Source organism: Macrosteles quadrilineatus, unplaced genomic scaffold (genome assembly GCF_028750875.1).
Source record: "Macrosteles quadrilineatus isolate MER2022 unplaced genomic scaffold, UCM_ALF_1.0 Scaffold_7__1_contigs__length_78375512, whole genome shotgun sequence".
In the NCBI taxonomy this organism is placed as follows: domain Eukaryota; kingdom Metazoa; phylum Arthropoda; class Insecta; order Hemiptera; family Cicadellidae; genus Macrosteles; species Macrosteles quadrilineatus.
This window is the reverse complement of record NW_026542600.1, coordinates 31,954,422-31,980,475: the sequence shown is the minus strand read 5'-3', so window position 1 is coordinate 31,980,475 and position 26,054 is coordinate 31,954,422. Positions and strand designations below refer to the sequence as shown.

Sequence of the window (26,054 nt, the reverse complement as noted above, 5' to 3'; positions counted from 1 at the left end):
TCCAAAGTCAAACCGGGCAATGAATACCCAAAAAACAACGTATCTTGTCCTGTGATTGGAATACCACTCGCCAGTGCTTTAAACTAAAGGACTGGCGAGTGGTATTCCATAGATTTAGGGAAGTAGTGCAAGTCTATATAGCTTCAAGGTCGTACCCACCCCTTCCCCCCTCAAGGCCTACTCGACTCACTGTTGCTACCCGTTACCCGGGCTCCTTTCGAGGTCATTGCCCAACCCCTCCCACCCTTCTATTGTGTTGCCTTTCTATTGTTTCTATTCTGACTTTTATCGGGAAACATTACATCTATTGTTTACGTAACAGCTAAGAAGTAGGCTAGATTTTTATACTTTAAAACAGTACTGTAAAAAAAAAAAAAAACTATTACGCATAGCGCCCCTAGTATCAGGAGACAAGCACGAGTTGACCATGGTAGTTCTTTTCTGCTTTACGTCTGTTTGTTCCAGACGAATCTAATCGTAAAGCAAAACAGCCGATAACGACGTTGATAACGACTATAAACTAGACATCGGTATTGCATCATACGGCTTCTTTGTCCTTTGCTGTAACGTTGTCGTTGGAAACGTATTTGTGTAATTTTGTCCTGGGAAACTAATGATGGTTATGGAGATTTAGTTTCTGTCCAAAACGTCAAAATATATTGTCTATCCGAAAAAGTCAGATATATAACGAGTGTCGGATATCAAATTTAGGCTCGGTTCGGATATGGATATCCGAACCGAACCGAATCCGACCCGATTTTTCGGATATCCGCACACCTCTACAAAAAACCCAGTCAATTTATTTCCAAGTACTTATGAGCCCAAGTGATCATAACTCCAAAAACTAACTGTGTTTCATAAACCCAAGAAAAAATAAATCAAGTCGCATAACCCCAAGAGTGGAATCGGAATGTAATGTGGGTTTATCCGAGAAAGGTTGTTCGCTTGCCACTTATTGAGCCAGTATTATACTTCAATCTGGTATTATTCGTTTTCAGATCCGACTATTTTATCGGTGGTAGGTAGGGGTCTGCGGTGCACCGAAAAAGTCGGTACGGTACAAGCTTGGTTCGGTACAGCATTTTATACGGTACAAATTCGGTTCGGTACAGCCTATTATAATAATAAATTACTTTCAGTTTACTATCGTAGTCAACGACAGTTGGTTTCAAGCACATAAAAGTCTTATCAGATATTTGTTAATATCTTCATAATTTATTACTAGGGTGATGATGCAATAAAAAACCCATTAGCAGTCCCAAATTCATTAGCATTTTATCACATACAATAATTGTTGTATTCAAGTACTTCCAAGAACTGTTGAGTTTTATCACTTTTATTTCTTTACGACTTTCCCCAATTCTATTTTATCATAAAAATAATAGTTTTATGATGACTGTTAAATGTTATCTCTAACTCAGTCAGTATTTTCGTGAATATTCAATTTGCCGCTGGCCATTGCCTACTGCCATAAAACTTTTTATGGCTACATATTAAACTTGTAACTAATCTACAATCTTATTTATAAGTTAAAATATTTGTTATAGATATTTTATCTTTCTATTGACGAAACCACAAGCATAGTTGTTGTTGTTTGCATAATTTTTTGTTGTTATACAAGCCTACTCAGTCTCAAATTATGTCATTGCATGTTCTGTATCTTGTCTTATATTGTTAGATGTGGCTGTTTAAGGCCTAAATGTTTTTTAGTTTCCTGTATTTCTAGATAGTGATTTTGCTACCTTCATCGTAACCTAATCAATTTATACAGGGTGAGTTTTAAATGAGTTCCCCCCCTACTTTTTTCTACATTTTTTAAGATATCAACTCCGGACCACGTCAGATCATTGTAGAGTAGTAAGTACTTCATTTTGACTGGGTAAAATTTTTTGGCCGCCATCTTGGATCCGCCATATTGGATACAAAGTTTTTTTTTCAAATGTAAAGGTAGGGTTGTGACCCTTGGTTTTGAACTAGATTTTTGCACTGAATACGATGCTGCAATCGGTTTTTAAAAATATCGATCCATTCTAAAGTTATGAGCACTTTTTATAACTTTATTTTTAGCCTATTTTAACATTGTGTATTTACAAACTAAGACCATAATCGCAAAATAGTGCTAGATAAAGATAAGTATACACCACCAGTCTTTGTCAACCTATTTTAACTTGGTTATGACGGATGTATTTTTTCGGCCGCCATATTGGATCTGCCATTTTGAAATGAGATAAATTATTTTAAATATGAAGGTGGTGTTGTGACCCATCATTTTGAATTACTTTTATATGCTAAACTCAATGACGCAATCAATTTTCCTTTTTCATATTTTGTTTTTGAAATATTGACATTTTAAGTAAAATAATTGTAATAGTTATTCAAGAAAGCTTGATAACAAAAAACTGATTGCGGCATTGAGTTCAGCATAAAAAAGTAATTCAAAATTATGGGTCAAAACACCATCTTCATATTTAAAATAATTTATCTCATTTCAAAATGGCGGATCCAAGATGGCGGCTAAAAAAATACATCAGTCATAACCAAGTTAAAATAGGTTGACAATGACCAGTGGTGTATACTTATCTTTATCTAGCACTATTTTGCGATTATGGTCTTAGTTTGTAAATGCACAATGTTAAAATAGGCTAAAAATAAAGTTATGAAAAGTGTTCATAACTTTACAATGGATCAAGATTTTAAAAAACTGATTGCAGTATCGTATTTAGCGTAAAAATCTAGTTTGAAACGATAGGTCACAAACCTACCTTTACATTTAAAAAAAAAAACTTTGCATCCAATATGGCGGATCCAAGATGGCGGCCAAAAATTTGTACCTCGTCAAAATTAAGTACTTACTACTCTACAATGATGATCTGACGTGGTCCGGAGTTGATATCTTAAGAAATGTAGAAAAAAGTAGGGGGGGGGGGGACTCATTTAAAACTCACCCTGTATATAGGCCTCCTAAATAATTAGGTCTTATACACAACTAGACATTGTGTTGGTTAGAAATAATTTACCAGTTGTGTGAAACTATCTTGTCAATAAATGTTTCAAACAGGTTTATTCCTAAAAACTCTTATCCTAATGGAAGGTCTTCAAAAGTTCCAAAATCGGAAGATCCAAAGAAAATATTGCCGATCGGAAGTTCCAAAATCGTAAGATCCAACGTTTATATTGCCGATCGGATGTTCCAAAATCGGAAGTTCCAAAGGTTATTTAGCGGATCGGAAGATCCAAAGAAAATATTGCCGATCGGAAGTTCCAAAATCGTAAGATCCAAAAATACAGTCATAACTAGAAGTACAAATTTATTTCTTAAAGTAAACTTATGAAATAGACTGTCCGTTTCACTTTGGATCTTGCGATCGTAGGCCTATGTCGGGTCGGAAGTTCCAAAACGCTACTAGTCAGATCGGAAGTTCCAAAATGCTAGAACTGTTGCGTCTCTCAGATTGTAGGCGATGTACGCCGTAACCAGCCGCGTTGCTAATGTCGGGGAAAAAGTTTACACACTCCAGTTTAGATCTGTATGGAAAAGTAACCAAACTACTTAGAAAAAAGGGACTACTTAGGAAAATACAATGATGAGATGTTTTAATTTATCTTATCAGCTTTTTCTTTACAATTAAAATGTATTGCTGATTAAACTATGCTTGAATTAGGAATAGAAATATTGATATAACTATATACATTTTTAATGGACTACTCGATTCCCGTACGTAGGACGGGCCGACTCTATGTAGGACTCTGTTGCCACTGGTTAGGGTTCCATTATCATGTTAACGAAACCAATCACGAAAAAACTTTTCATCAGCATTGATATAGCTACATATTTTTAGTAAGTGAAACGTAAAGAAACGGAAGCTACCTCTAGGGTTTAATTATTATTACTGGAAATTTTAAATTTTACGTGTATTTGTACTTGTTGTAATTTTGCCGTAGTTGAAAGTTACCAAGCGTATTTGAACAGAAACGGTATGGATCATACACATAAACAAATAACGTCACTAGCTCAAACCAATGGTAACATTAATATATTGGTTTGGTCATTTTATTGACGGTTAAATAAAAAAATAACAGTACAAACACGTGTGCTTTTACGCTAGTAACGTCATTTTGTTATAATTAATAATAACTGGATTAATGTAATTTTTTTACGTACATAGCTTTCATAATTTTTTTTTATACTCCATTTACAAGCCCAAATGTCAAATTCACACCTTTCTTAGGCTAGGCGCACACGAGCGATTATTTTGAGGCGACTATTTCATCGGCCGATCTGTGCATCATGTATTTGAATGGAAGCGCGCACACAGGCGATCGAGAATTGCGCCGATTTTAAAATCTGGGTTTTGCCACAGATTCGTAGGCGAGGCGATTGTCGCCCGAAAATCTGTAACGTACAGATTGTTATCAGTCCGCGCACACGGTCGACTAAAAAATCGGCCTGTCGCTTGTTGTTCTCCACAGGAGTCAGTGAACTTCAGTGTGAGTTGTGTTGTTTTATTTGTTACAAAAGGCCACAGCTGTTATAATAAAAACTGAAACTTTCAACAGACATTCTATAGTAATTAAAGAACTTTTACTGTCATCACGTAAAGTGTATAGTTAATAAAACTGTTGATTTAATAGTCTCTGACTTACTATCGGATGAACCCAATATTTAAGTTGTCTTCTTTTTTTTCTTTACACAGATTAATTCAACAAAGTCCATTTTAGGATAGCTTTAAACGCACTCAAAAACATCAATTTCTCGACTAAAAAATCGCCACGTGTGCGCCTAAACATAAATCAAGGGCGATTTATTTTTGGCCGACTTTTTAATTGGCCGATCGAAAAATCGACCGTGTGAGCCAGGCCTTTTAAGCATGACAATAGATCCATAATTTAATTTCAAGTACAATAGTTTTCATCAATTGGTGGGAAAGAGGCTCATTTTGGTACAGAAATACGATTACGTAAATTTACCAAAAAGACACTATGGCTTTGTGTTACGAACACCAATTTTTATCACACTGTGTAAATAAATAATTAGTTGCAAAATTTGACTAAAAAATAATTTGTAATTACATTTCAATTGTTTAGAAACATAACTATAAATATCGTGTGATTAGCAACTTCTTTATAATGCACTGATCCATACATTTGTCATTTTACAAACCAAGCTTAGTTGTTCAACTAGATTCTTTTAAAACCCCATGATAAGGTAAATAATAGTGTTGCGGAGTTAATGACAATACATCTATGAGAGACATATGATCAAGAGAAAGGTATTCATGCATAAAATCTTTATACAGTATAGTAAAATGTTCGTTACGTGAAAACTTACGTTCCATGGCAATTAAACGTTGCTTCTGCATCAATGGACGAACCTAACATTTTGGATGAGCCTTTAAACCATAATCGTACAATTAATTTTCAGAGTTTGTCTCTGCAAATAACTTTTCACAATGAATAAATAAATAGGAACTTGGAAATAGAATCTAAAAAAAACCGCAATTATGTATTGTCGTTATTTTGTCACCACTAATATTATTTTTTTATCGAATCAAACTGTCATAAATATTTGCAAACCTAATCGAATTAGGCTTTCCAGTGACCCAATAATTACCAAAATCGGTCCAGTATAAGTCTATATTTAGTTGTACAAAGTTTAACAACAAACATCTCTAATAACAACTATAAATTTGGAGATCGCTTAGTAGGCAACAATTTTTTAATGGGGAATAATTCGACCAAAGTGGAAGGTGATATTCTGAAATAATATAAGATTAAATAGATATAGATTTCCTACAAATTACTAAAATGCAATTCTTCAAAATACTCAATAAACGCATCATATAGTTGGCTACTGGTGCAAATGGAAACTTGAAAACAACCTATTTAATGTATTTTTTTCACCACAAATATTTAATAAAATCAAACTTTCATCATAATTTGAAATTCTACACGAATCAGGCTTTCCAACGACCCAAAAATAAACAATCGGTCCAATAAAAGTCTAGATTTCATTGTACAAAGTAAAAAAAATACATCTTGCTCAGTATTTTCACACTTTAATACCATTTGTAAGTTGCTTAGCTTTTTTGAAAATACCTTTTCAAAAACGGTAAGAAAATCAACCAAAGTGAAGGTGAACTGATACTAATACTCAAGAAAAGGCAGCCAAAAGTTGCCTCCAAAAAAGAAAATGTGAAACCCCCGTTTTCAAAGTATTTCTTATGGGAAATATGTTTTTAATTTTCAACATAAATCTTAGATTTTCAGAACTAATCTAAATATAAGAAGATTGTATTAAATATATAGATAGGTCGATATTTTACAAGTTCTCTACCTACAGATTATGACACAGTTATTTACCTATACCCGCGTGATGCAGACATATATAGTTACTAGTTTGACTAGAGATGGGACAATCTGTATTTCTTTCTAACAAAATTTACAGCTTCTACTCAGTTCGTGGCATAAGGACGTGAATCCTCTAATCTGTTAACCAACAGATGCGTTCTGTCTGTTTCTTATCTGCACCTCTGATAATTTCCTCCAAACAATTACACTAGGTTCAACGTCAACTATGTCCAAGGCTATGGTGTATAAAATAAGAGCATGATCATTGTGATTTTGAATTTTAAAAATGTCAAGACTTTTTATAATCGAACTAAATTCAAAGAGAAAATAATTAAATAAAAAATATGGGTTAAGATCTTATTACATCTATGTTCAAAATGTTGACTTCTGAGCTCTAGAACACAAGATTCGTTTCATTTTTTTATACGTCAGTATGGTTCCACTATCAGACAGTAAATGCGCCGCGAGCCTGCAGATTGGGGAACGCAACACCCATCACTTTTGGAGCGAACGATCTTGGAGTGAATGCAACAGTTTACTATGATTACATATTTCAATAATACTGCTCGTTCACTCCAATGTGCATTCGATCCAATGTACAGTACATTTTAAAATTTGTATTTTCCACAGGCCCGTCTACTTCTGGAGCTGACTGTACCCTTTGGATCGAATGAACATTGGAGCGAACGAACCGGCAAATAAATTGTAAAAATACTTTTTGGAGTGAATGATCTTGGAGTGAATGCAATAGACCCTCTGTAATTACAGTGCCTTGTGATTCAGAGCGCAACCCATATACATCACAGTTACGCAAACAGTATTTGAATAGTAAAGGGAGTTATGTACACATGTTGGTCAGTCGTACACACGGCAATCGAGTCTAGTCATTTAAATTTTAAACTGAGTATAATTCAGAACAGCTATTTACACATATGAAGACCAAAAAAACTATGTCGTATAAGTCAATTCTGATATCTTCAACGATTAAGCGATAATTTGCAGAACAATAAATATTTTCAAACATGACTTAAAATTGTTACAACAAAACCTTTTACTTACACAAATAGAATCTACAACAAAACTTGATTATACGCAAATGCTTGATATACAGTTGAAAATTTTACATTTCCTGATAAAACACATTCCTTGTGAGGAAAAAAATAACATTTCACTTGAATTAGGTTACAGCAGACATTCGCTAGTTGTGGGAAAAATAAATATAATTTTACATAAAAATTTTAATTAAATTTAATTTGAAACTACCTGTTTGTTACAACAACCGGAAACAACTTCAAATATTTAGCGTTGGTTACTAGTACACGATTATAACTTAATAGTTCAGCTCAAATAAACCACGACAAATTCATTATCTTTTCATTTTTCAAATGATTTATTATGGATTCTCTTACGGCGTAAACAAACATTTTCATAAGCTATACAAATAAGTTATTATCTCTTTAAGACGTTTTCCAGATAATTTTAGTATTGTTATTGTCAAGGTTAATACTTAAACCATCTTTTAAAAATAAAAAAAGTTATTTTACTATTGACTGTAAATAAATTGTAAACAATACCAACACTTTATTTAAATATATATATACATCTATATATGAATGCGTGTGTATTTAACTGTGTGTACTTGGAAATATGAATACAAAAATATTAATTCAAAACATCAATTAACAAAACAAATAACCATTAACGTTGCTGGTGACGACGTGTTTTTAACGCCTTCAATCTGAGAGACGCAACAGTTCTAGCGTTTTGGAAATTCCGATCTGATTACTAGAGTTTTGGATCTTCCGACCCGAGATATGATCGCAAGATCCAAAATGAAACGGACAGTCTATTTCATAAGTTTACTTTAAGAAATAAATTTATACTTCTAGTTATGACTGTACTTTTGGATCTTACGATTTTGGAACTTCCGATCGGCAATATTTTCTTTAGATCTTCCGATTTTGGAACTTTTGAAATACTCCCATCCTAATTTTAAAACCACTTTATCATGGCTACCGTATTCAAAGTATCTCAGAGTAAAATAGGTAAAGCCTTTATCTTAACTGTGATTTTTCTTGACACAATCCTCGTAGTAGTAAAAGGTTTTGTTTTAATGTGTGGTACAGTAATTGTTGTTAGAAAACCATGAATGTAGAATACTATCCATTTTCATAGTAATGTCAATGTATTAAAGTTAAAAATAATGGTTTAAATACAGTTCTGAGAAGAAAACCGCAAAAATATGGGTAGCCGCGTACCGTACCGATTTTGTACCGAGAACCGAGGTACAAAATATTGTACCGTACCGAACCGTACCGACCTTAAATTTTCTGTACCGCAGACCCCTAGTGGTAGGTTCTGTTACAACTGTAGTGTAGGGTTTAGGCTTGTATTTAATGATATGGAATAGAATAACAATAATAAATGTACAGTACTGTAGTTTTCGGAAGGAACCTAACCTCAAAATTGTGCTTGACCCCTTTTTTGATGTATTTTTAATGGTGTACCTGGGTACTTTGCCCCTACTTTTTTGTCAATACTGAGGGCTGGCTAGCAGTTTTTTTGTCTAGTGCTGCTATCTATTGGGTTCTTGTAAAACTACGTCCACAACAACTGGCACACAGCACATGTCATGAGATGCCTTTCCTATTGGATGAAACTAAAAAATTCAAACATTTTCGTGCACTTATCCACACAGCGTACTGCTGTCTACGCTCCCGGCAGCGGCCAGACATCACGCAGCCACAGCAAATGTGTTAAGACTTTCTTTACTCCAGAAGTCTTCATCAAATGATCTCAATAACCAAAATGGAATGACATATTTGCTGTTTTCAGCAAATTTACCTATAGGAAGAAGATATTCTTATATTGAAAGAAGAAAAAAAAAAGAAGTTTAAAGCCTAAATCCGGCAATAAAGACCAAATCAATAGCTTGTTTGGAGTGGAAGATGTCAGCAGTTTGTACCTTGAGTCCTCCCACCTGTGGGTCTCATCAGGGGGTGGTTATGGATGTTGTGCACGCTGTGACCCTGCGAACCCCTAGGCTGGTTTGGCATTAAATGTGGCTGCATTCCCTGGGTGTATCCATAAGGGTGATGGACAGCATGATAGGGCGGCTGTGGGTGTCGAGGTATCGCCCCACCTCTGACACCTGCAAAGTTGCCATTATGATGGCCAGATCTAGTAATCTGAAAAAATAAGATTGAATTTATATAAAACAAGAATAGAATAAATAGAATAAATCCAAGAAACTATTAAAATCCTGAATCTCTTTCAATTTTTATTTTAATATTCTTCAATTCAGTTATTGTTTTAAGGTCATTAGGAAAAAAACCTTAACACTAGGGATGGGTCGATTCCTCTTTTTTTCGATTCCAATACCGATACTTGGAAATCGATTCCCGATTCTTTATTCCATCGATTCCTAATAAGTAAAAAAAGTTCTAATAAGTAAGTAAGAGTAAAATACCATTGAAGTAGCCTGGTTGAATAACAAAATTTTTTTTCTGATTTTCCCAACTCACCATTTAAAAAGTATGTTATTTATTTATGACTTTTTAAAACTCTATAATTTAATTCTGATAACTGAGATTTTGCATTATGTTATTAAAAAAATATACAGGCTACAAATTCAACAGTCCAATCAAGCCTACAAAAACTATATTTTATGTAATCAAAAATAAAAAGTTATGTGATTGTGTTTACTTATTTATATCACTGTTTCCTTTTTCCCCTACCATTAATAATATATCATTCATGACCCAGGCCTTGGTATAGCACGATTTTTAGTTAATTTTCTGTTAAAATTCTGTATTCTGAAAAATTAAATAATTAAATAAAATAATGATCTGTCAATTACTGTAGAACAGATTTCCCTGCCATAAATCAAGAAAGAAAGAAAGAAATCCCAACCTCCATAGCCTAATATGGATATAATGTTTTTATCAACATCATTTTATGTTAGGTAATAGGCACCTACTTAATTGCGCCATACCATTACCAACGCCAAAACCAAGTCGTCCAAGTCCAAAAATGTGGCTGTGCGTTAAGAAATTGTATGTTATTTTAGATGAGTGAAGGAAAAAGAAAAAATATCGCAGATTTTGAAATATAGCTAAGTTTGGAGTAAGCTCAAGACGAACCAATGGTGTGTCAAAGAAATGGTGTCGGTAGGCCTACTTTTTACACTGACAAAAATATATTATTTGCCTTTTTTTAAAGTAAAATTTTATTTAAAGCAAACAAAATAGGGATATACACGGTTGTTTTATTTTCCAAGTAAGCTGGTTGAACCATAGACTAAACAACACAAGTAGCCTTCTCATCCCATTGTAAATTATCAAGCTCGTTTCTCGTGTCTAGTTCATGGTTGTAGGTACACTTGTTAATTTTAAATTCGTTGATCGTTACAGTAGTATACTCTGTTAGTAAAATTTTTACATAATAAATACTAAACATCAATTCAATCCGCAGTCGTGCATCGATTGGGAATCGTATTGTCTAAATTGTCATGCCTCCTGCGTCTGCCCAGTTTCAGATTTACTGTCCTGTCAGTGTCTGTCTACACACACACACACACACACAAACACACAGACTCACACACACACGCACACACATGAACACAGACAATTACTTATTGCGATCAAGGCCGATACCGGCAATGGCGGCAATAGTTGCTCGCACTGAACTAGAGCAACAACCGAAGGTAGCAATGAATGCGAGAATTGAGATGAGAGACGTTGGCCGCCATATTTACTAGGGGAATAGTACTTGGGAACTAGGGTATTGCAATTGCCAACAGCCAATGAGCTGATTGATTCTTCTAATGGTACCAACATAACGTTTTACAGCGTCTCGATTTTCTAGCAGAGTTGCCTCCATTTGGATGTTTTCAGTCTATGACTATTTCGTTTCGTAAAAAGCAAGAGTGGTTCCCTGATTCCGTTTACTTATCACAATTAGATACGATAAATAACTGAGAGTGCACGATAATTTTGGGCTAGCATGAACTACGCCGGTTGTCTGGATCAGAATTTAAACGAGCAACAAAAGATTGACCATGGCAAATTCCTTAAAAATATGAGTTTTTATATGGAATCGGTATCGAGAATCGTGAGTAAAATTTCAGAACTGGTACCTATCGAATTGCGAAATTCTGTCATCGGCCTATCCAACACCGAACATATAAGCTAGAATTCTCCAAAAAGAAACCGACTTTTGCTGGATCACTAATTCTAAGGAAATTGCCTGCCTCTATAAAAGAGGAATCAAATTATAAATTATTTAAAGCTAAACTAAAAAAAACATTTAATAGGAAAGGCGCTTTATACAATGGAGGAACTCATTGGATAAATATTCATACTTAAAATGTGTTTATATCTAGGCTAGTTTAGTACTTTTACTTTATACTTTACACTATTTTTGTACCCATGTACAGGTAAGGAAAATAAATATGTTTTGATTTGATTTGATCCCTATTAAAATACATATTCAACTAAGACGTTATTCAAGCCATGGCCTTAAGTTTTTAGACTTATTATAGATAGAGCTGGCTGGCGGTGGCGAGTCGGCGTATTCTGTCAGCGATTCTCGAATCTCGAATCCGAATCTCTTCTTAGGATTCGAGACTCGGATTCGACTCATCTGAGCTGCCACGCCCGTGTCAAGTTGTCAACTGTCGTGTCTCAACATTTCTTTTGTCTGCTTATTGACGACATGTATGACAGTCCGGAATGAGGTGTTGAATGTGAAATGTTTCTTAATTAGCATTTTCTTACAGTTAAGGAGGATGAATCAGGGAATAAATACAAACGTACTATAAACTTTATTACACAATAATCCATATAAGCTAATGTACAGTCGGCGGAAAAATTACCACCTGGAATCAAAGGAATCGGAATCGACTTTAGGCGATCGATTCCTGATTCTGATATTAAGCCAAGAATCAGTGGAATCGAGAATCGAAGATGGAATCGACCCATCCCTACTTTACACCAGAAAAAGTAGGTTTCTCATTAAATAATTTCTATTATAAACTAGTTATGCAATGTCATTACGATTTCTAGTACAGTACACTTGAATAGTTCCCAATGGTCTTAGAGTATGTTCCCTTATCATAAGTACTGTATAAGTTGTATAATAGTTTGATATATAGTTGCCATAAACCATCGTTATTTTTAGTAGGTGTTTTTACAATCACATGACAATTGTAACAATCACAGATGCAAGCAATCAAACAAAAGAATAAATGAACTACGGCATAAAATTTGTGGTCTGGTGATTGATTTACACTTTCCCGTTTTTATTATATCTGATAATTTATGCTTTATAAGTTATTCATGGTTGATACAAATCCCGCTAAATATACCCTTATTTTAAGAGTTGGATGTTCTAGTAAAAGAGAAATCTTAAGAACCGACAATAAAACTGAACAAGCTTACCAAGTTTCTGTTTTCATTCTCAATGGAAGGTGGGACTGAGGCTGCCGATGGTGCTAGTGGCTTTTGAGGGTCACTTTTCGTCATCATCATTGACTCAATTTCCTCCACAGTTGGCATCTAATCAATAAAAACACATTGATAAATAAATAATGTAAAGATGACTAAACTGTACATCAAATAGTATAAAATACCACTGCCGCAGCAAACCTGCACACTAAGTGCATATTAATTTATCAGATTGGATATTTACTACAACATTTCCATAAACAAGACATATTTATTCCCCATTTAAATAACATTAGATTTAATGAGTACTTAGGTTTGCTGCTACAGGGAGGTTTAAAAGTGTTATTTTGACCAAAATAGTAACAGGATGAAATAAATAAATTTGCCAAGCAACATTTTTCTTTTCCTCCGTAAGAATAACATAGGAATTTTTAATGTACAGGTTTTTTTTCATTTTCTCCATAACCTTTATTTGTAGGAAGATGGTCATGATAAAAATTGGGGATTTCTGTTTTAAGGGTGAAAATTTGAAAAAAACCCACAATTTTTGAACAAAACTTTGAAACACCAAAGAATCACATTACCATGACCTGATCTTGCTGGTTCACGCACTCATTCAAGTTTATCCCACCCTAAATCTTTAAGCCAAATTTCATCAAAATCTGACAAAAATTACACGAGTTATCAAGTTCACGGACATATATATATATATATCTAAATTTGTATAGGCCTACATACAACAATTTGAATGAATAGTGTTTTTGGTATATGGGGACATCAAAATAAAAAAATGTAAATCGGTCCCAGCTCCGGAACTCGTCAACGTATGCTAGTCTCCGTCAATACCCAGGCACTGACCGTCAACCCCAAGCTACAGACCGTCAACACCCAAGCACACCCGGAAGCATCGAATGTTAACACCCAGGCACCGACCGTCACCCAGGTACCGACCAACACACAGGCACCGACCAACACCCAGGTACCGACAGTCATTGCCACAGGACAGAGGACATCGTCAAGGACTGGAATAAAATCATAGTGTAAAGTTGTGTTATATGATGTATGTGGTTTAAGAAACAAGGTCAGTGACCCTCAATTTTTGGAGTTTATTAATAGCTTTGCATAATATTAATAGAAAAGTTTATTTCAGATCAGGATCAAGATTTTGTTTGTAAACATCTTTTAAATTTTAAAATGGTTTTTATTTCTGCTGTAAGAAATCCTTATTTTGGGAGGAACAAAGGGGGACAAATTTATTTCATTGATAATCAATCATCTCTTAATTCTCGGCAAACCGGGAATTCAGGAATTGATTTAGTGGGTCATAATTAGATTGCTTGCATTTGATAGAGGATTTTAAAGTTTTAAGCTTTCCAGGCTACGACCATTTGCCGATAGAAATTACAATTAACGTATATTTACGAGCCGCCAGGATGGCAGACGTTAATAATATAGATGTAAAATACTCCAAAGTCAAATTGGACCAGTACAGATAATGAGTCATATTGTGACAAGATTAGTCAAAGGCTTTCTAATTTTCAATTTGCGGACTGCATTCAAGAAGATGTAAATCAAATCACCAGATTAATCACAGAATCAGCCCATTTAAAACCGTCCTCTAGAAATTTGTTAGATTATTGAATTTATTCAGAAAATTTAATCAATCAGAAATAAAAGTCAAGTATTTAAAAGAAAATAAAAGATATAAACAATTGTGTTTTAGTAAAAAATTGGCTTATCGAAACAACCTTGTCGACACACTGATAAGAGCGATCGATCCCCAAAAAGTGTTGGAATGCGATAAACAGTTTTAAAATCAAATCAGATAAGCAGGTGGGAAATATTTCTCCAGTAGAATGGTATAGTTATTTTAAAACTCTGTTAAACCCCCCGCTTTTAGCAGCGGAGATATATTATGCTGAACCTTCAGTTTTAGACAATAGATTAGATCGGGATTTTGAGATATATTAATTGCTGGAAGTGCTAAATAAAGTAAAAACGGGGAAAGCGCCCGGTCTGGACAGAATCCCGTATGAATTTTACAAAAATGCTCCATTGTCCTTTCTTCAAATAAATATTATATAAAAGAAGAAATTCTGGAATCTTTTAAGCAATCTATTGTTTTTCCTTTACACAAAAAGGTGATTTAAATTTTGTTACAAATTATAGAGGCCTATCTGTTATTGATTGCATCGGTAAAATGTTTTCATGTTTAATAAATAATAGGTTAGTTAAATGGGCCAATGACGAAGATATTCTTACTGAGTTTCAGGAAAAATTATTCAACAATTGATAATATTTTTAGTTTAACATGCATGGCACATTTGCAATTAAAAAAAAAAAAAGATTATACTGCTTTTTTGTAGATTTTAGCGCCGCTTTTGACACTGTATATAGAAAATCATTAATGTACAAACTTTCATCTTTAGGTGTGTCAACAAAGTTTTTAAATATTTTAAAACAATATTACAACGGTACAAGTGCCTCGGTCTGGAATTGAGTAGGCTTTACAGATTTCTCCATCAGCTAATGTCCTCCAGCATATGATCAATCAATTAGTTATTGTGCACGTTGGAATCTTCATGTAAATCTAAGTAAATCCAAAGTTATGGTATCTAAGTTATGGTGTTTCGTAAAGAAGGCAAACTCGGGTCTTCTGATCGTTGGTGGTACAAAGGCGAGCCTATTGAAGTGGTGAATGAATATACTTACCTTGGTATTACTTCAACTCCCTCATTATCTTGGGTAAAACATTTTAAAGCAAAAGAAAAAGTTTCTAAATTAGCTATTAATTCACTTTGGGGAAATCTTATAAATAGCAACGAAGTCCCACTCAGTGCCAAACAATTGTGTTTTAACTCAGTCATACGATCAATTATTTGTTACACAGTAAACAATTGTAAACAAAATTAATTGTTTTATTTTTTTAGATCTAATTTATGAGTACAGTTTACATTAGTCAATTTAGCTACTGTTGTACAATTGCTAACCAGGTACGCCAGCCGCAACAGACGGGCTTTATGTCCATTGTTGTATTTAGTGCTTAAAAATTGATTGTTGTACAAATTTTGTAAATAAAAGTACTTTATCATTTCATTTTCATTTCATTTCATTTCAAATCGGTCCCAGGCCTAGGTCTTACTGTTCCACATACGGTAATAGCTACTTCCCTATAGTGAAATTCGCTAAAAGGTCTAAAAATTAACACAATTTAACTGCTATGAAACTTGAACATGAAATACACGGTTTATTTACAGTCTTATATTCACAATTAATTCTTCGTTGACGGTTGAATACACGTTGACGGTCTTAGGTTGAATACAACGGAGCTCAAAAACAAACGGAGCAGTATAGGTACACTGCAGCAATGTTCCTGATGTTGCCGGATTTAGCCGACAGCCACCAGCCAGAATTTAACTACTTATTGGCGATTACTCAAACCACAAGACCCATGTTCATTTTCTTAAGTTTAAATTTCCATAGGACTGAGCCCTGAAGTCTGATATGAACTATTTCAGAATAGATTTATACCATAGTTGGTTTACTATTACTGTATTAATTTTGTGCAAACTCGCTTCATCCGTTCAGGAGGAGTATTTGGAAATCAAAAGGCTGGAGAGTAGTACAAGATTTTTGCTTAACTATTATTCCATTACACCGACAAAAAGAGTCAAACACAAACAAAGCTATTTACAGTTAGTTGATGGATTTAGTACTACAGTTCATACCCTGGGAGGTGGCCAGTTGTTGCCAGGTCCAGCTGATGGTGTAGATGGGGCTGGATGTTGTGGTGGCCAAAAGTCTCGGGAAGTATTTTTCATCTGGTTATTTTGGAAGTTTTGTACTCCCGTCTGCAAAACCAATTTAAACCGTCAGTACAAGGATATAGTATAGTTATTTGTGTAACTAGTGAGCAAAGTGGCAATTTTCTGCACACGAGAGCAACGTTTACAAATGCAACGTTTAGAATGATCTCGACAAAAGCAAATCGTGAGGCAGCAAAGGCCTTTTGCACTCGTGTTACACATTATATTTTTCCTACAGTCACTATAAAGCATATAAATATAGTCTTTCAAACACTATACAACACGTTTTTAGGTTCAGCTGGCAACACAAATGGTGCCCTAGAGAAAGTAGTACCCGCGGTCCGTATCACTCCGCTATTTTTCCTCGGCAAGAAATGTGCTCCGCGTTTTGAGAATATAGTTCCGTATGTTTTTGTAATTTGAAGTGGTTTCCGTGCCTAAAAAAATGCTTTAAAGGTATTTTCTTGTTTATTAAGATCGTAGGAATGTTTTAAAAACGTTTAAAAGAAAAGTCCAGTAAGTTCAGAAATATCGAAACTATAAACACGAAATGACAGGTTAAATCGTAGTTATAATAGTCAATCAGCTGCTCATAGTATTATTATCTTTAAGTGTTGCCAACCTATTTCCAAGCGTACACGGATTACGTGCATAATAGCACCACGCTGTTTTGTGTTGTTTCGTTGGAATCCTGATGTGCGGCAAAGTATAAACCGTACGACAAAGTATAAACCGTACGGCAAAGTATAAATATGCAGCAATTAGCAGCTTTCTGTACTATAAACAGTACAAGGAAGCCAACTTTGTCGGGTGACTGTAGGAAAAGTTAATTGAGTTACATTGTTAATTGTTTCCGTACAAACAAACGTGGGTTTAAGTTTCAACATCTTTTTGAAAGGGGGATTTAATTAGGCAGGGAATAGTTTACTGTAAAGGTAAAGAAATATATAAAAAACTTAAGGCTTATGTTTGAGCAATTTATAGAGCTTTTACTCTATTTACACTAAAAGTGTCTTTTAATTTTTACCATCTAGTCATTAATTATTTTCTTTAATTATTCATTTATCAATTCATATTCTGTAACAGCATTTAAATGTTATTCATAACCTACAATATTAAGAATAGTATTTTGTCAAATCTGATTATAATTTAAATTTAGGTTTGACTCAGCTGAAATTCTCAGCAGCGTACACCTTTCATAACAAAAAACTAAAAATGACGTTTTAAAATAGTTACAGTATTTGTGAGCATTACAGTATTCTGAGCAGCATACACCTTTTGTAACAAACACTAAAAATGACTTATAAAATAGTTACAGTATTAGCTTACAGTATTTGTAGCTAAATTGTTGGCCCATGGGCTTGATGGTACAGCCTTAACACTTGGAGCTGGAGGTTGCTGAGAGGACCCGTTTACACTACCTCTCAGTTCAGTGAGCTGAAAATAGAAACATTAATTTCATAAAACATGATTTGTTGCATATAAACTACCATCGATTGCATTCCACAGAAAACTTTTAAAGAGACAAATTTACTATTCTAATATAAAACATGAAAGTAAACACAGTAGAATTTTCACATTGTAGTTTGGTGAAGAAGATATGAATGTGAAATTAAATATTTCCTTCAGTTCTGTAAATTGTTAATCCTAGTAGGACGGTGATACAAACTAGCCTCTTATTGTCCTTCATTTAATTCTATCAAGAGGAACAGTTTCAGCTCACTTTTTAAATCAAGTTTGTATTAGTTTAAATCCATTCAGCCTCTATGTAATTTTCTTTATAACTTATATCTGTGCATTGTAGGTATTGTTTAAATTTTTGAAATAAACAATTTGACTTTGACTTTGACGTTAAATATATTGTACAAATCATGTTTCAAAGTAAAGCAATACTCCCATGATCGGGATCACTTCAAGCCGAATGAAATAAATCAATTAAAATTCATTTCCATTCTAGCTCCTGAGCTGTTGTATTCAATATAATAAATAGGTTACATACATTATAAATCCGACAAACAGTTAATTTTGAAAAGAAGGTTGTTTACATGTTTCGGCTTGTATCGGCCATTGTCAAAACATCCAACTGCGACAACCTTCTTTTCAAAATGAGCTGTTTGTCGGATTTATAAGGTATGCAACCTATTTATTATATTAAATAAATAAAATCGCTCAGGAAAATTAAGTTCTCTGCAGTTTGCGGTTATTTTTTACCGAATGTGTGCCTATTGTGTCCATCATGTGGCGAGTCTATTGTAGTTTCCTATCAATCGGTGGGGAATGAGTCATCCGCCAAGTGCCAATTCCCTTTCTTGAAAATGTGCTTATAAGTGAAAGACCTATTCATACAGATTTTTTTACCAATGGGGCCCAGTCCCAATTGATCCAAATGATAGTAATTCTACTATATTTTCATATTCTGTAGCTAGCCATTTTACGGTTGAGATTAGCAAGTTGGGCACATTACAACTCACTGTAGTGCTGTACTTTAACCATATAAGCATATAAACTACTGTACATCCAAATGGGGAGCTGTCATGGATTTAAAGCATATTGCAGTTTGCTATTGTGATGAGGCAAAACAAAACCGAATGTTAAATTTCAAACCCACCAGTACTTTGGAATGGTATCTGTTTCGAGATTCAATCTTTGAATCAAAGCTTAGAACTGCAAAAGGAGTTAAATTAATTCCGTTTTTTTTTGTTGGTAAAAATTTTGTTGTTATAGGTTTAAAGTAAATATTATTCTCATTCATGTTTTTTTTTTCATTTCGCATGTTTTTGATGTGAGTATAAGGAGTTTATCTATTTTAGTGTTTGTTTGTTAATAAAAAATTATGTTTCTTTGGTTTTAAGTCTCGTATTTATGTTATTCTGTTTGGGTTATGATTTTAATTTCTGTAAGTTTTGTTAGTGAACATTGAATTATTACCTGTATTTTTAAACCTTAGCCAGGCAAGTACCAAAGTTTTGCATGCGGTTTTTTGAGATTCATGATAAGATTTCTTAAGTTTTGGTTTTGGTTTTGAATTTAAAATATTTCTGGTTTTTACCATCACTAGTTTCCTACCATTGCACACAGTTCACACACTAGTAAAAACATGCCTACTTACATCTTCATCGAAGATACAATTCATAGTAAGCGATGCAAGCATCTGCTCCATTTCATTGCTCTGAAAATAATAATAATAGAGCAATTTATGATTATATACACATGATAGAAGCAATTAAGTTTTATATTTAAAAACAACAAAGATTGACTTTTCCTAGTTATTTTACATTTAAGAATAATTAAGCTGTAGCAATAATAATATAGAAATCATGTCAACATTGAAGAGCAAATTATTTGATCCAACCTAATTAAACATGTTTTATGGCAAATAATGATTAAATGGTAACAAAGTTGCTAAAATATGTGGTATCAGCCAAATAAATTACTATGGCTCATCTGTTGTTGAGAAATGTTTTTGCTACCTAAGCTATTTATATAAAGCTTGACGTGTTAAACTTTCTGCCGATTACTTGCTTTTTTTGTTTCACATATTAAAGAGGTAAAATAACCAGATATTTATGATTAGACAGCTACAAGCTACAAACTAGTTTCAATTTAGTATTTCTTAGTGATGGGCGGATCCAAGAATCAGTCGGTACCGGATTCGGATCTTGAAAAAGTGGATACACACTGTCATAAGGGCGGGTTAAAAAAACGTAATTAACAGAATGCCAATTTAATCATACTGTTTAAAATTAAATTGGTAATGTTTAAAGGTCAATATATGTTATATAGAGTCATCTCCAGTTGAGCCCATAATCCCTCATTTTTTGGGGACACTAAAACTTTTCAAAATTATAAAATGAAACTTTTTGCTAAGTTTGCACGACCACCAAAAGGGTATTTGTGTATATTTTACTATAGTTCGATCTTGAGTATGCTATATCGTGGTTTTTACATGCAGCATCCAATTTATTTATGTCTGGATCACCTCTTGTTAATCTCATCCTTAAATTCGTTCCAAGTCCACAGTACTGATAGCCGGGTATGTGAAGTTCTACAGGTAAAATACCCTGTGTCTGTGTACAAGAAGACTTTACTGTGTCCTAACTTGGAAAAAATATTAGATGAGGGAGTCTTGACTTTTTATTCACCCTGGCATAAATCAATTGGAAGATCAATCAATCAATTGGGATCAATTACTGAAAGGTGCTATCACTTACCTTACAGTATTATTTAAGTTTTGGTTTGCGACAGTAAAATTTCTCTGCATATAGCTAGTTTTAATTTTTTTATTAGAAGACATTGTTCTTCAAACAGATTCTAATTCAAAAACTAAATGCATTTACAATGAGTACCTACATGTACGAATTAAACCTTTTCGATTTATAGTGAATTCATATAAATCTCCTTCTCCAAACTAATAATTTTTTAAGCAACAGTCTACCTATTACATTTATTCTTTTTTTATAGGCAATAATTCCATATGACTTGGTTACTATAATTATTTAAATAGCAACCCAGCAGACGCACAGGCAGCACTTGACTATGTCTGCTGTATTTCATATAATCAATTGAATTAAATTATACAGAAATGTTATTTTTTATTCTTAGTCTTAGTTTATATTTTGTAAGTATAATTTGTATTTGAAAGTATGTTTTTGTTTTCTGTATATATTATGTAGAAATAAACACACTTCATTCATTCATTTATTCAACTAAAAAACTATTAGCACTACTAACAACAATAATATTTTTACCAACTACAAAAAATTGTATTGAACTTCAACTAGCTTAAATCATTAAGCGAGAGAGATAACACTCGGACTATGAGATCAGAACCGATACTTAAGGCCAAATGTGAAACCAAACTATATTTGGATATTATAAGAGCAAATAGCACAGGTATGGATTTCCCACAATAAAGAGTTTCCTGTCAAACACAACAGAATCTCACCTCACCCCCCACACCCTCTACCTGCAGGTAATTGCAGTAGTGGGGTTTCTCTCTATCTCAATACGTTTTCTCAAAATGTATATAACAACAGTCTAATAATGATTCAGTTCATTTCCGAAGTTATCATTGCTCTGGTAGCTTTGCGGCAACGGCAATGCATATTTTTGTTTTCGTTGTCCGCGCGGCTTTCCCACAACGTGGTGTAGATAGATACATTATTAGAATAACAGGGAGTTCTCCGCAACGTGTTGCCGCGGCCGCAACACTTTTATTCATTCTGTTATGTTAAAAAACGCCCACCTTTAGGCCTACTCACTGAGTATGCCTAAATATTTACCCGACCCACATCATTAGCATAAATACTATTTGCAATGCATTTTATACATGTTTACATGTAGGCCTAATATAGACTAATCAATAAATTAAACATTCACACAATGTATTTCTAGGATAGCCTATAATACTTACTTTATCCTCTTTAGGCTCCTTGGGGGTTTCTATATTCATGGCAAACTGTTCATGTGTCTCTTCCCAATCCCCATCTAAAATCAACAAATTCAGATTTCATAACAATCTTTACTTTTAGATAATGGGCAAAGGCCTGATCACATATCTTTTAACTAAACAGTTGACTCTCAGCAGTTTTGGGGAAGCTACTTTTTCTTATTGATGGATTTTAGCCACTGGATTACTGTATAATACTTAAAGTGGTTTAAATATCTGCATTTAAGTAATCCAATTCGTTGCTTATATTGCAACCGGTTTCAACTCCGTGGAGTCATCTTCAGGCGTCCGAGGATAAGTTATCACTTCATTTGAAGGTCGTCATAGTTTTTAAAAAACGAATATACACGTAACACGAACATTGAACACTGAACGCTGACGTTTAACATTTAAAAAACATACCCGTACAAAGTGGAGTCTAGACTTTACATCCGGACGGTACGCGTCGCTAACCTTCTCAGCAACTTTGTATGTTTTTTAAATGTTACACGTCGGTGTTCGGTGTTCAATGTTCGTGTTACGTGTATATTCGTTTTTTTAAACTATGACGACCTTCAAATGAAGTGATAGAATATCCTTGGACGCCTGAAGATGACTCCACGGAGTTGAAACCGGTTGCAACATAAGCAACGAATTGGATTACTTAAATGCAGGTATTTAAACCACTTTAAGCTACTTTTAAAATTTAGCTACAAAGAAACAAAAAATAATATTCTATGCATTTTTTTACGATTTTGTGTCGTTGATGAAGCACTGATGAATCCTCCATTTTAAACCTTTTAAAACATATTAAACCTCATCAGGATTTCTTTCTGCTGGTGGCCATTTTATAAAGTATATTAATAACGCCTACTGTATGGCGACATCGAAATGAAAAAGTAAATCGGCCCCGGGTCTAGGACTTGTTGTGCCACAAATCGTAATAGATCCTTCCTTTTAGGGAAATTCGCTAACAAGTTTTTGAAGAAAATCCAGTCTATATTTGCATATACAATTACTTGATCGTGAAGATTGACTTGAAAGTGAACATCCCAAAACTAGGCCTATATTAAATTACAATACAAAACTAGGTTATCAACTATCAGAACAGTTTTTGTCTAAACGCTTGAATGCTTTGAGCCAAATAGTTAAATGCCAATGCCATGAAAGCTAGTTGTGTAAAATGAATATTCAGATCAATGCTCCTGAACAATATAAATAGGTAGGCCTGTGTACAAGTGCCTAATTGTAACCATGGTGTAATATTGAGCAAAAGTACAGCTTAAAACATAATCCACACTCAAGTTTTGTGTTAAGTTTGATACACATATAAACATACAGGGTGAATTTTAAATGAGTTCCCCCCCTACTTTTTTCTACGTTTCTTAAGATATCAACTTTGGACCACGTCAGATCATTGTAGTGTAGTAAGTACTTCGTTTTGACTGGGTAAACATTTTTGGCCGCCATCTTGGATCCACCATATTGGATACAAATTTTTTTTTTTCAAATGTAAAGGTAGGGTTGTGACCCATGGTTTCAAACTAGAATTTTACGCTGATTACAATGCCGGAATTAGTTTTTAAAAATCTTGATCCGTTCTAAAGTTATGAGGACTTTTTATAACTTCATTTTTAGCCCATTTTAACATTGTACATTTACAAACTAAGACCATAATCTCAAAATAGTGCTAGATAAAGATAAGTATACACCACCATTCATTGTCGACCTATTATCACTTGGTTATGACGGATGTATTTTTTTCGGCCGCCATCTTGTATCTGCCATTTCGAAATGTGATAAATTAATTTAAATATGAAGGTGGTGTTGTGACCCATCATTTTGAACTACTTTTTTTATGCTGAACTCAATGCCGCAATCCGTTTTTGTTTCTCAGGCTTTCTTGATGAAATATTAAAATTATCCAATATTTCAAAAAACAAATATGAAAATGCAAAACGGATTGCGGCATTAAATTTAGCATAAAAAAGTAGTCTGAAATGATGGGTCACAACACCACCTTCGTATTTAAATTAATTTACAGTATCACATTTCAAAATGGCAGATCCAAGATGGCGGCCGAAAAAAAAACATCCGTCATAACCAAGTGATAATAGGTCGACAATGAATGGTGGTGTATACTTATCTTTATCTAGCACTATTTTGAGATTATGTTCTTAGTTTGTAAATGCACAATGTTAAAATGGGCTAAAAATAAAGTTATAAAAAGTCCTCATAACTTTAGAACGGATCAAGATTTTTAAAAACTAATTCCGGCATTGTAATGAGCGTACAATTCTAGTTTGAAACAATGGGTCACAACCTTACCTTCACATTTGAAAAAAAAAATTTGTATCCAATATGGCGGATCCAAGATAGCGGCCAAAAATGTTTACCCAGTCATAACGAAGTACTTACTACACTACAATGATCTGACGTGGTCCGAAGTTGATATCATAAGAAATGTAGAAAAAAGTAGGGGGGGAACTCATTTTAAACTCACCCTGTATAATCGTTTACTATTTTAATTTGTTAGTAATAGGAATCTGGATGTAATCAGGCATTTAATATCACTAGATGTTATTGAAGTAAAAAGGAGTGGTATTGATCTATTATTTGGATTTTGTACGATAAAATGGGTGTATCAAGGCATGACGATACTTTTGATCTAACCTCACTCAATTTCTTTGTCGTTGTGAAGTGAAGATTATAGCTCAGATAGATAAAACAAGAATATCCAAAATTAAGAAAATTACAAATGAAGAGTTGTTTTTACCTGGTGTATCCATGGGTCCAAAAGTTTCGCTATTCAAAGCATCGTAATCTGTATCATCGAATTCCTCGAAGGTTTTGTCCATGGACGTCTGAAAAAGTTTAAAAACATAATTATTTGCGAATTATTTTTGTATAAAAAACAAAATAGCGGATAGCTTGGTAAATAAGCATTTTCGGACATACCTTTACATCAACTTTTTTCTTCCTATTAGAATGAGGACTCATTTCCCAAAGTCCTGAAACGTTTTTTATGGACACCCTGTATGTACTGGTTCATAACACGAAATAGTACCGTATTTTAAGAATACCTAAATATTGGATAGGGCCTATGAAAAGTTGTTTGACTATAGATTTAACCTAATAAATAACAAAACTTCATAAAGTCAGATAGAAATCTTTTTAAGTTTTTTAAATGAATTTAAAAAAAAATTATAAATCCAATAGAACAGCCAATAGATTTGAATAATTTGTTTTATTTAGGCTACCGGTACATTAGCTACTTAAGACTTGCGAAAACCCTACATTGTCATGTTTACCATCAACTCACTTTGTACAATAAACTCCCATTAGTTATAAGAAATTTACCATTTAAAAGATTTAAAAAAAGTGAAACTTAGATCTAATTTTCTAGACCAATCCTACAACTCTGTAGCGAACTAGGGCCTACATGGACGATCACCTCTCAGTCTGACCTGTCAGTCTGATTATTTTTTGTTGTTGTCATAGTTGATATTTATTTGTTTTTCGCATTTCAATTCTTGGCCTACATAACTTATCTTTGCCATGTCCATTTCTTGACTTTCACTTATTACATTAACTTACACCTTTATATTTAAAGGAATAGCCTAACAATCTATTGACTAAAATAAGGCCTGGATAAGACCTTTGAGTAACTTAGGCTAACTTATTACCGTACTTACCTTGAACTAAAATAGCTTACTTAACCCTTTCGGTGCTAGAATTATTTGTAATTTTCTAAAAAAATTGTAGAGTTATCTATCTACTTATTTTGTCCCAAAAGTGCTAGGCTTGCCATGATGTGGGCAAAGTCTAGTGCGAGAGGAAAAATATCGGTAAAAATAAAATTTTCTATCTCAAAAGTGCAAAGAAACAATAAAGGCCTAACTTGTCGGGCCTCGATCGTATGACGATTTAAAATAAACCATTACTGTTTGAAACAATGACCAAGTCAACCGATATTTCCATTTAAACTCACACGATCGAAAGTCACGCCGGCACGATACAGCCTAT

At 33.8% G+C, this 26,054-nt stretch overlaps 1 protein-coding gene across 3 annotated transcripts in view; it reads right to left on the bottom strand.

The window, feature by feature from the left end:
* The window catches only part of LOC128998691 (protein PAT1 homolog 1), a 79,835-nt gene that overhangs the window by 51,217 nt on the left and 2,564 nt on the right, over window positions 1-26,054 (bottom strand). For 2 of the 3 annotated variants that reach the window (XM_054424932.1, XM_054424934.1), the window contains exons 2-8: window positions 24,805-24,892; window positions 22,014-22,087; window positions 19,710-19,769; window positions 17,930-18,037; window positions 16,523-16,645; window positions 12,789-12,905; window positions 9,314-9,536 (exon numbers count right to left, since the gene is read on the bottom strand). In XM_054424932.1, coding sequence (XP_054280907.1) covers window positions 9,314-9,536; window positions 12,789-12,905; window positions 16,523-16,645; window positions 17,930-18,037; window positions 19,710-19,769; window positions 22,014-22,087; window positions 24,805-24,892 — 793 coding nt within the window. The remainder of the gene's footprint in view (window positions 1-9,313; window positions 9,537-12,788; window positions 12,906-16,522; window positions 16,646-17,929; window positions 18,038-19,709; window positions 19,770-22,013; window positions 22,088-24,804; window positions 24,893-26,054) is intronic. The other variant, XM_054424933.1, reaches the window with a different exon arrangement.